General features: G+C 37.2%; 1 protein-coding gene across 1 annotated transcript in view; it reads right to left on the bottom strand.

Moving 5' to 3' along the window:
- Window positions 1-12,987, bottom strand: part of si:ch211-186j3.6 (neural-cadherin) — a 467,709-nt gene that overhangs the window by 20,795 nt on the left and 433,927 nt on the right. Inside the window, exon 30 of the mRNA XM_037694242.1 lies at window positions 12,012-12,256. Within this exon, the coding sequence (XP_037550170.1) occupies window positions 12,012-12,256 (245 nt within the window). The remainder of the gene's footprint in view (window positions 1-12,011; window positions 12,257-12,987) is intronic.

Raw genomic sequence — 12,987 nt, 5'->3', positions numbered from 1 at the left:
ATAAAGTATATATATATATCAATGTATGTATGTATGTATGTATGCATATATGTATGTATGCATATATTTATATAGGCTGCCAAGTCCAATTTACTTTTCTTTCTTCAGAATCACCACTACACCACTACTGTGATTGAGACAAAGCAGTAAAGTTATGATTAAGCCATTTTATAACATGAATATATTAACAACAACAAAAATAAATCTAAATTTGATGATTTTATTTTGGGGTTTATTTAATGCAGGGAAATGAAGGAAAAAAAAAAAGTTTACACTGACCTGCATATACAAGATCCAGCAGGTCACACTGCACATCCAACAAGCACAGGAATTTGAAGATGATCAAATTGTGGCAAGGCAGCGATAAAGGAGACATTTAATAAAAATTATTTAAACTTTTAAATGATAAGTTTTGAAGTTAGTGACCATCACAGCAATTCTTAAAATGAACTTTTGAAACTGTCTAAATGTTGCAGTTCTCCACACAAGTCCTTATGAATGAGTATCAATGTGGAATCGAAAGCACATGAAAGGCTGTTTGAAGGTACCCAAACTGCATTTAAATGACTTTAAGTGCAGTGTAGCAAAGAGACTCTTTGATCTTGCAAGACAATTTAGACCTATTTGGACCCAACTACAAGCGCTCTACACATAAGTGTGTTTCAATCCACAGCTAAATGCTATCAAGTACTTATTTAATAACACTTAAGAGTTAAATATATCTCAACCACACACACGCACGCACACGCACACACACACACACATACTATCCAACAGTCCTAAAACATATATATATATATATATATATATATGTTTTAGGACTGTTAGTGTGTGCGTGTGTGTGTATACCTTTACACCTTTCTGTAATCCCATAAATCAGTGGCACAAGGCAGTTTTCCTCTGTAGAGTTCCACATATGTCAACAAGGTTTAAATGTGAAACTTGGTCCCAGAGTAAATCACTTCAGTTTCCACCTCAGTTTTATGTCAATACACACGAGACATTTTATCAGAAAATTTGACATCTCTTAAAACAAAAAAGGATCAGATATGCCATTGTTTCTCCACTGTTACCAACTATGGCAGAGGAGAACACTGAAGTCCTACAAGTAAATTGTTCTGATATAATGGTTATGATTTTGGATGACAACTTAATTAAACAAAGAAAGCAGTAATTTTCACAACTGATTTCACTTAAGCAACAATATAATCATTATTATTGATTAAGAAGTTAAACATGAATAAGTTAAGAAGCTTCGTAGCACTGTAAGGTCTTGTGGTTTGATACGAAGCAGCTTCCAAACCAAACAACAAAGCAGCTGCTCAGGCCACTATTCATAGCCCTTCTGCAGAAAATGAGAATGCTGCTGTGAAATGATCTTTTCTCAGCTTTAACAGAGAGCATAAAAGCTTTGTTACGCTACACAACTGGTGTTCAGGGACCAGAAGTGCTTCTTTTCCAAGTGAATACCAGGAAATTAGATGTACCTGCCAATCTTATGCTGCCAATGTTACGCCGGGCTGCTGCTGTTACATCATATTGTTTTGCTTTATTAGTGTTTAGCATATATCTTAGATCGTTTAGCGTACCATTTGGTGTTCGTCTTGAGTATATCTTAGATCTTTATATACTGTTTCTTTTTACACTTTATATTTTTGCTATTGCCTGATGTAACTGGGACCCTGTGTAGATAATTTCGCTCCACCTCATGTACCACATGTGGTGAGAATGACAATAAACCTACTTGAACTTGAATCTCCTCAAAGGACGTATCAATATTCAGTGAAGAGGGGTTGATCTGTTGTATTCTGAAGTCAGTACACATATGTTTAGTTGTATCCATATTCAGAGATAGGTTGTTGACTTTGCACCAATCTGACAGTCACCGCTCCTTCTCTCTCTGTACCTTGTCTTTTTGTTCTTGTTAATCAGAACCAGTGGTTAATTTGAGCCGGATCCTGTCGGAACAAGATCCGGGAACGCTCTCATTTTGACTGCTCGGATCCAGCAACTCAAATCTCCACCCCTAAAAGTCCAAAGTCATCGCACATTTTTATTTTGATTATTTATTAAAATACAACGAGAGGAGACGTTGCCCTATCTGTGGAGTGGATGTTCCGGCCGCACCACGCTCCTGCCAGCAGAGACACGGACTGCATGTCTCATGGGGAACGTCTTCATCCACATTCAGCTGTGCGCTCTGGCACAGCGTCTCCAGACAGCTCTGCAGGACCCACGCACAACTTCTGTGTCGCAACTCCTGCATACATTACCGCGGTGCATAACATTTCAGACATAATAAATAAGCTTACAGTAAAAAAATAAAATAAAAATACAAGTGAAACGTTTGATGTGTATTAAAATCACGTATCAAAACAACGGCACCAATTTGTCAAAATAACAGCGCCCAAAATGTCGAAAAGACAGTCCAATTTATTATCTAAAATAAATGGATGGATGGATTGTCCTTAGCTGGACAACAGAGAATTGAAGCACCTGAAAGCAGAGGTAATTGAGATTGGAGCAGAACAACATGCAGGGCTGACTTCAGCAGAGTTTGGGTCAGACAGTAGGTGTGTGGGGGGGGGAGGGTGGGGGGGTGGGGGGGGGGGGGGGGGGGGGGGGTTAGGATGCTTGACAGATCAGGACCTGCATTCACACACAGGCTTGTTAATTGTTGTTGCTCTCTAAAATAGTCATTTCAATTTGACCTTTATTTATACAGGTTGTTAGCCTCATTGAGCCTCATCACTTACAAGAGAAAGCTGTTTTTAATCAATTTAATCAAATGTTTACAGAAGTTTAACAACCGGTTAAAATACACCAAAATGCAGGAAATGGCATCTCTTTTATTCCAAATTTTCTGGGGGAGGACCCACGGACCACGCCCACACCCCCCCAAACCCATTGGACCACCAGCTGTTTTTGTTCCGGCATCAATTAGTTAAAACAATTAAGCCCTGATCAGAACTGTATTGGATGTGTCATTAGTAAACTTGATGATGTAACTGGAATTTTGCATTGCTAAAGTCATAAACGAGCAGAGTGTAAGGGTCATGGAAATGTTGCTTCCAATCCAGACTGACTGGGGTCTCTCAGTCAAGAAGTCCAAGACCCATTTGCAGAGAGGTGTTCAGGACCTACAAGCTCACCTTGTTAAGTATGTGGTGAAAAATGGTTGCGTTGAGTGATGAGTCTGTGAACACCACACGTTGATAGAAGGCTGTTCCCCCAATCAGCTCATTTGTGTTACACACTACAGGAGAGCAGGCCACACCAGACAATGTCCCTGATGAAGACCAAATTTGGTTACAATGTGTTGTCTTGTTTTAGTTTGTGCTGTACACAATGAGGGCAGACACATCTGTATCATCTTTTTCAATCAGGCTGAACATTTCCAAACCAAGACAGCAGGAAATGAAAATAAAATAAAGAACTAAATGCATATTCATAAATGATTTTATTTATTAAAAATATAAATATATATTATTTAAAACAAACAAACAAACAAACAAAAAATCTTATAAAATAGACAAAAACTAGTCCAAAAATAGTGACCAATTTATATTTGACTAATCCCCCAACCTCTACACATTTAGGTTTATGCAAAACAACAAGCTTGCGAACAAAAAATAATTTCCAATATTTAATTATCAGACTCTTTTCAGAGGTTTTTTTTTTTTTTTTTTTTTTTTTGAAAAGCTAACATCTATCTTGAATTTGTGCATCTGTGTCCAGAAATGTGAACGTAAGCTGTAACGTTGTCAGGATATTTTCTGTTGTTACACGGTAGTACAGTGTTAAACACAAATACAAAAATGTAGAGCTGAATGGAAACTATGATAACTTAAATGAAAGGGAAGACAGTTTGTCTTTTGACAAAAACAAAACATTTGTATGTTCTTCTGAAGTATTTTTTTAAATTTTTTTTTTTTTATCCTGAATGAGCTTGCAGCCTGCTGATTTCATTATCACAACCAAACTCTGTGTAGTTAAAGCTTTGAAACCCGCTGGGATGTTTGGACTGAACCCCTGTTGGGAATCACTAGTGTAATCAGTAGATTGATGCACACTTTGTAAGCATTACTACACACTGTGGTAATATAAACTTGAATAAAAAACAATTGCTCAATTTAGTGTGCTGTGTTTACACATCATACTGCTTTTCCACAAATTTCACCCCTGTGGAACACTTTATCAAATTTGCTGAGGCAATAACCAGTATTCTGACTGGAGCTATAAGATGTATTCTCAGTCAATTCATTGGCTGCACACACCATCTCCTCTGATACCTTCCCTTTCCTGTACTGCAGCAATTTTAGCAAAGTTACAATTGTTCAACATTCAATTGCTTCCAATGTACTCATAAAAATGGAAGTTACAACCAGTAAGTTGAGTTTTTATTTGCCACTCTATGAAGCACCAGCAAACAAGCACTATTACATTCCAGACTTCAGGGATCTACTGACTGACAGAGAAAATGCTATCAAAAGAGGATAAATGTCCACAATATTATAGGGTATGTTCACAATCATAAAACAAACGTTTTTAAACTTTGCAGTTTATTGAAGGTCACATAGCAATTTAAACGTCTATATGCCCATTATGTCAATGTCAAAATCAAAGCTGAATGTCTGAATGTTTAAAATACCATCAAGAAGACGACCATCACAAACTCAACAATGAGATCAAAACAAATTAATACCATTTTTTCAAAACTATTTAATCTAAACAGTCAAGACCTTATAAAAAAACAAAACTGTCTTGTTTGAGACTGCTGCCCCTCTTTTGTTCGTCCTAGTTAAACATTTGAAGTCTGCAAATTAAATGTTTGACACAGATGTTAGAGTCTCCCTTGCAGCAACTTACATTTCATGAAGAGAAACGCTTGACCAATCAAGTACAAAATGCTCCTCCTGATTAAAATTATCACCAGCGCCCCTGAAGCATTGATCTCAATTTCTGTAGGTTTGAGTAAACAACACCTTATATGACTACAAATCATGTAATTAACACTTAAAACAGAACTGAGCTTCAGCAGGATCAAGGTGGGATGTTACATTTAATATAAGCCTGAAGCTAAATTGGAAGAGAGAGCAGTGGCATGAAGGTGAAATGTAGAGAGGGAGAAATGATCATTTGAACTGTGTCTGACTAGACTCTGGGTGTGAAGGAAGTGCCCTATGAAATACAAATAAGACAAGGAGACACACCAGCAGCGTGACACTGTCACCATATTTCTCAGCGTTATACATCTTTCGCTTTTCTTTTCTGCAAAGTGTTGTTTGCTCTCTCTGCTTTGTTATCTTGCCAGTTCCCTCGTGTTTTATTTTGGAATTGCTGGGTGTCCTGTTTTATTTGTACCCATCTGATCTGATGTCTTTACTTGTGCTGTTCTGTCTCATACCACACTTGACTCTTCTGTTGCATTGTCCTCAATTAAACGGGAAACATGTCACTGAGCTAACAATCCTCTGTCTGTGCCCAAGGCACTTTCTCTACAGAGGCTCCTTTAGGAATAGACTTACAGAGCTGAAAGTAAAGGTAGATGAATATTCAACAGGCAACTAAAGCCAGATGGGCATAAAGAAAAATGTGGATTTTAACACTAAGAAACCAGACACCACAAAGTTCCAGTACATCCGCCTACAGACAAAAAAGTAGAGCTGGTAAACAAGTTCAGCAGCTATAAACCTCCCAACCTTTAATTTCCCCTGCAACTTTCTGAACTTTAAATGAAGAAAGCCTGGCTATCAAGAAAATGTCTTCAGTCTCTTATTTTCTTTATCTCTAACACAAGATTATTTCTATCAAACACAATCGGGTCGCGGGCATCACTGGTGCCCGTATACAGCCATCACTGTGCGAGAGGCGGGGCACATCCTGGACAGGTCACAAGTCCATCACACGAGACAAACAAGACAAACAACCATTTGCACTCTCACTCACACCTAGGGACAATTTAAAGTTACCAACTAGACTAATATATTGTACCAAATCGTAACACATGCAAAAATCAAGTGCCCCATGTCATATTTCAGACTTTGTTGTCCAACAGTTTGAAATTCAAAGCATTTTCCATTCTGTACTAATGTCTGAAATCGTAACCTAGTATATGCACATTACAAATGTAAGAAAGAGGGCAGTGAAGACTACAAGAGATGCAGAACATTGGCTTAACGTGTGTGAATAACATAGAAAATCAACACATTTTATTTGCTATTGCATCATCACTAAAATAAAAATGACCGATTCTTCCCTAGAAAAAGCCATTAACATTATACATCTCATATCTAAAAACATATATTTTACATTTATCAAAAGGATGTTCTAGTGACTGGTCTGCTCACAGACATGAAAGAGTAATTACATCATGTCCTCCATTTTTCTCTCATACATTGACAAGGCCATTGATTTTGTTTGGTCATTCTTCCTCTGGGTTTTATTTCCAGTTAACAATTAGTACAATAACTTCCACAGAAAAAAAAAAAAAAAGAAGCTTATGCAGTAATTATTACATCCAATTTTAAATGTTGGCTGTTGTCAGGTCCCTTTCCATGTAAGTATGATAACGTTATTCCAAGGGTCCCTTGTACAACATGCCTCTAATGGTAGGCTCAGGAACTAATTATCATCGACACATCTAATACATGATTAGAAATGTACTGCTGATATATTGTACATGTGCATGAGAGAAAGAATGATGACATACAACTTTTGTCTTTTCAGTTTTAAAGTAAGATATGTATTATCACTTGGATATTTGTATTTTAAGGTGTTGTTGTCATCTAGGTGTTTATTCAAGGTGTTGGCAGCCATTTGAATAGATAAACTAAATGAATAATAGTGCGTATGTTTCTTTCAGCTGCTCCCTTCTTCAGGGGTCACCAAAGTGAGCAAACTCGCATGAAAGATTTGGCAATCATTTTACTCTGGATGCTCTTCCTGATACAACTGGGGTTTGAACCTGCAACCTCAGGATTACAAGGCCATGGCACTGTCAGCCAAGCTACTGCAGCCCCAGCAAACTAAATTAATAATAGTAAACCCTACAAAGAAATAAAGGCCCATTATACTTGTAAGAAAAAAAATGAGGGAAATGGTGGGACCCAGGGATAAAATGAGATTGGCACAACGTATTTCCATAAGTACTTTTGGACACAACAATATTAAGCACTCTCTCAGTATCATACTTGCAATGATAAATACCCAGAACAGAGGAACTGAAAGTAACTCAGGATAAAAGGTATTTATTTACAGAGTGATATTTACATGAGACACTGGGAAGGTCTGCAAAGGAGACAAGTATGGTTTCTGGGTAATGTAGTGATTAGGATATAATTAAATATTCTTCTTCTTACAGGTTATGTGTGGTCCAATGATGCAGAGAGAAGAGCAGGAGATTCCAGGTATATATGATGGCAGATATGTAGATGATAGGGTAAGTAATAGTTGGTATCAAAGAGGATTAGAGGCAGGCATGTTGAAGGCAGGCTGGCAGGAAGGTGAGCTTCAGGACCAGCTTAGGCTGAAGGCAAGTGGGACCAGGAGTTTCAAGACTGGACTCAGTTTGTAGACATTGAAGAGAGCAGGTAAGTCCAAGAGGATGCTTCAGGTATCAATACAAGGACACAAAGAAGTCTGAGTCTGAGGGGTGGAGGGATGTTGGAAGGTGGGCACAAAGAACTGTCAGAGATGGGTTTCATTTGGTAAATATGGAAGGTAGGATGAATGTGCATAGAAGTGGGCAACTTGAGTCTCACTACAAAGGAATTTATAATTGTACAGCAGATGATGGAGTAAGTAGTAGCTGGTACTATAGTGGATTGTAGGCAGGTAGGTTGAATGCAGGTTGGCAGGCAGGTGAGCAGCAGGACAGGTATAGGCTGAAGGCAAGTGGGACCAGTTGTTCCAGGACTGTACTCAGTTTGTAGATACAAAGGAGAACAGGTAAGTCCAAGAAGATGCTTCAGGAATCAAGACTAGGAGTACAGAGAACTGATGAGTATAATTGTAAGTTTTAGAAAAGACAAACAAGCTGTCACAATACCGGTTGGTATCCAATGTTCCAGTGGAAAAGAGAACACGTCATCAGTCATTTATACCCCCGGAGCTGTCACACAACAATTTACTTTATGATGCACACATTCAAAGATCATTTATTTTAAGTCAACAGTGACAGTTAAATAACTTTAACAATGCAGTTTTATTAGTGTGGATGCTGGGAAATAGTTAATTTACTCAGCCAATCAACATACATAATTGTATGAACAGTCACATTCCCTTATGTCATCCAAGAATCCTTAATAGAATAGAGGAAGCACATTGCAGCAGACGTTAAAACAATACCTGCTAAATGTTATGCTAAGAACTGTTAACTGTCACAGTATTGCTAGTGTGTGAACAAATAAATAAAAGTTAATTACTTCAAATGATTAATTACTGTGAGGTGGTTCCCAGGGGTCCAAAAGTGTTTCATATTGGTGCCACCTTGCTGACTGATTTCACCTGTTATAAAACATTTATCACCGCAGCTAGTCATGCCTGGTGGAAGTGTTGGGAGGACTTTCACATGCAATATGAGGGTAAACTAATTATATTTTAAAAACCGAAGGCTCTTATCAGAGGTACAAACCTTTGTGACAATAATGCTAACCATTTTACAAAAGCAAAATAAATAAAATAAAAAAATGGCCTGATGGCAACAACCTCAAACATGCAATACATGTCAGAGTACAAATATAGATTCTACCACAAAATGTTCTGTATCTGAAACAAGTGTCACTTCATTTTATTTTGGGTCAATTATGACTGAAAATCAGCATTAAGAAAAATGTACAGGTGGGAAAGAAAATATAAATTTGTCCATTGTTCACTTGAGAAAGGTATGAAGCAGTCTATTTAAAAACACCACTGTCTTTTATGAGATGCAGGTTTATGTCCATTTTTCTGGTTAATTTTTAGGTTAAAGTCCTGAAGAACAAACAACCCAACCAGTGCGTCAAGTCATTCCTTTCCCATATTAATGAAGATAAATACATTAATCTCCTTCAGTTAACCACGTATCTAACTGATAATGTCATGAGGGTTGTGAGAACTATTTGCAATAATTTCAATATTTCAGAAAAAAAGTGCTCTGAAAACAGTTCTCAGTCAGCGTCCTCAAAGGTACAGTTGTAGATATTAACCCAATCATTTCCTTTCTGCCCAACACTCACTATTAGTTCATTGTAGTTTCTCTCAGATGACTGTAAGGAATGTTCACACACAATGTCCAGTTATTAAAGGGAAACCAGTCATCCATAGTGGATTTTAACAATGTCATTAAAAGTGGCAGTCCTTGAAGGAATTTTTGTCAACATGACATATATTGTGTTTTCGTACATTGACGAGTCAAAGAAGCACTACTGAATTTAATTTACTCCAAAGGTTATTCAGGTAGATATACATCCAATACAAATATGACAGGAAAATGACTATCCCCTGTCTGCAGCCAATTATGACTGCCAAATACAGAAGACCAATGTGCAATTTTAAAATTTTAAATCAGGACTTTAAATATTAATGTATAACACAAGCCAGCACTATCCACTCAAATATAAGTTGCAGCTAATCAGAATAATTTAAATCAATTTTACTTTTAAGACATTATTTAAAACTTTATACTTTTTGTTTGTAAAAAAAAGCCAAAGTTGCTTCACAGTTTTACTGTATTTATTTAACCTGGTAGGCCTGAGGCTGAGTTTTGAAGCTTTCACTGAAAAAATTAAAAAAAAAAAAAAAAAAAAAAAATAAAAACTTATATATATATATATATATATATATATATATATATATATATATATAATAAAAAATAAATAAAAAAATCTTTAAATTCAGTAACTAACAGCTCCACAGCTGCAGCAGCAAAGCGAACAACCTTAGGCCTTACAAAGACAAGGAACCTCAGAGAATTTAAAATACAATGTAGCTCCTCATCCATTTCCCCAGACCAGAATGAAAAACACCAGCAAAAATGGACATTTTCACCCCCGTTTTATAAAAAATCTTAAAATAGAGAACATTCGTATAAAACAAAATCAGCAATACTGATGTTGTTTAACTTTATCTGAAAAGTCTCATCTGTCACAGTTACAGGTAAAACCCAATTTACCTGCAACTGATATTTATTTATGAATGAACTTTAAGTGTATAAATCAATTTAGAAACCTTATTTAGAAATGTGTATTTTTACCAAAACCCCAGCACAAAAACTTGCAAGTATTACATTTTTACTTTAATACACTGGTGCTCAGAGAAAAATCTGGCTCTGAATATCAAAAAAACCAAGGAGGTGATTATTGATTTCAGGAAGCACAGCACCAAACTAGCCCCCCCTTTACATCAACGGCGAGTGCGTGGAGAGGGTTCACACTTTCAGATTTCTTGGTGTCCATATCTCTGCTGACCTAAACTGGAAAGAGAACACCACAGCGGTCATCAAGAAGGCTCAGCAGAGACTACACTTCTTAAGAGTCCTTAAGAAGCACAACTTAAACACAAAACTGCTGCTGACCTTCTACCACTCGTCCATCGAGAGCCTGCTGACATACTGTATCTCAGTATGGTACGGCAGCTGCACCCTGGCTGACAGGGAGAGGCTTCAGAGAGTAGTCAAGACAGCACAAAAGATCATTGGCTGCCCTCTCCCCTCCCTGATGGACATTTACACATCACGCTGCCTCAACAGAGCAGAAAACATAATCATGGACTGTTCACACCCGGGTTTTGAACTGTTTGACTTGTTACCTTCAGGGAAACGCTACAGGTGCATCAGAACAAGAACAAACAGGTTCAAGAACAGTTTTTCCCGAAAGCCATCACCACACTGAACTCACACATGCACTGATTTAATAATCTAACCTCCCAAACACCTGGACTTCTACTGTGCAATACTACTGACATTTCATACTCTCAATCACCTTAACTACCTCACTAATATCCATAATGTGCAATACAATTGTGTAATACTTGTATTTTTTTACTTTCTTTTACTTTATTATATCTATATTGCGTTACATTTTTTATATTTTTAGTGTGTTTAATGTGTGTTTTCTTAAGGCGTGTTTTTGCACTGGAAAAAGGAGTGGCTCTTAATTTCATTGTACTGCGTATAATGACAATAAAGGCATTCTGATTCTGATTCTGATTCTGTATATGTGACCTGTGTTGGCAAAAAAAAAAAAAAAGAAGTCACGTAAAGGACTTTTTTCAAAATTGAGTAATTATTTATTATTTTTTAATTTTCCATCTCAAAACCATCAAAATTATAGTTTGTTGAAATTTGGTGATTTATCACCTGGCTAGCAACATGTTAGAATTGTTTACAAGAATGATGGTTTGAAAACGTATTACTTTGGGTCTGGAGTGATGTCTTCAAGAATTCAAGGAATCCCCAAACTTGACAATGGTACCAAACACCATATGAAGCAATTTCCCAGTGCTATGGTAGCCGGCAGAGGAAAAAATGGACAGTTTTTAAAGTATTTAATATAGTTAATATTATAAAGATGTTTTTCTTTTCTACTTTAACAAGTAAATTAGGGAGACTATTTACTATTTTAGTTAGTTGGATTCCTAGATGGTTTCTTCATGGACACATTTTAAAGCAAATCTTAATTACATAAAATAATATATTTATATTTCACTTTTTTTTTTACACTGCTTCATGTGAACATGTTGACTCATTTAGTCAGCATGGGTCATATGTGTGATTTTTTTAAGAATGCAGAGTGAAGAGTGGTTGTGCGAGTAGGTTAATATATTTTTAAAATGTCTTTGGCTGACATTAATGAGATACATTGAATAAAACACCAGCAAATTGAACAATATAAGTGACTAGTTATGTTGCATTTAATATACTTAATTAAAACAGTATCACAAAAAATATGAGACTGCTCGTCATTGTTGTAGATGCAAAATCATAAAAAAAAAGACAAATTCAAGTAGCCTGTAGCAACAATAATATTTACCCAATAATGCCATGAAGCAGATGCAGATGGCAAAGAGGGAGCTGAAGCTCAGGCCCACCTCCTCCCTGTAAATTGCCAGGGTTGTCTCACAGTGCTGTCCTCTGTAACCCTCAGGGCAGTGGCAGGTGAATTTGGAGGGTGACTGGGCGACACAGGTCCCACGGTGACAAGGCCGTGTAGCACACAAGGTATAAACACAGGACTTTCTGGTCCCATTCACACGGATTATGTGACCAGGTGGACACCTGCAAAAAAACAGCGAAGAATAAATACAAGGTAAAGTTGAAGAAAAATAAAGGGAAAAAAGAAATAATGGAAAAATCCAAAAGAAGTACATTGAAATTATCCTGATGCATGCTCAATAATCCAGGTAGAACAATCAAAAAAAGTTAAATCTGGTCCTCTGGACATTCAAAAAAACCAAAACAAAGCAAAAAAACAAAAAAATGTAGAAAAGTTTCGTCTCTCATCCGAGAGACTTCTTCAGTCTGAGGTGCTGTATTCAGCTCATTCTCTTAAAAAGCACCTTCTCATAGTGGACCAACCAGTTTTGCTGCTGACAACCAAAACCAGCTGCTCACATGGACAAGAAGGACCATCAGCCTAACAATGGATCATTAGCACACTTACGGCTGTTTACTATTCACAGAGGGCTGAGTGATACTAGCAATCACAGCATTATAGGAGGGGGACAGTTGAACTCGGAGGCCTCCACCCCTGTTTAATGATGGGCGATTTCTTTTCACAAAGATGGCCTCCTTTACTCCTCTCTCAAACCATCGTTCCTCTCTATCCAGGATGTGCACATCTTCATCCCTGAAAGAGTGACTGCTGGCCTGGAGATGAGTGTAGACCGCAGAGTCCTGGCCTGATGATGTTGATCTTCTGTGCTGGGCCATCCTTTTGGCCAGTGGCTGTTTAGTTTCCCCGATGTAAGACTGATCACAGCCCTCCTGACACTGAACAGCATACACAA

Source organism: Nematolebias whitei, chromosome 2 (assembly GCF_014905685.2).
Source record: "Nematolebias whitei isolate Nwh7 chromosome 2, NemWhi1, whole genome shotgun sequence".
In the NCBI taxonomy this organism is placed as follows: Eukaryota; Metazoa; Chordata; class Actinopteri; order Cyprinodontiformes; family Rivulidae; genus Nematolebias; species Nematolebias whitei.
This window is presented reverse-complemented; position numbering and strand designations above follow the sequence as displayed.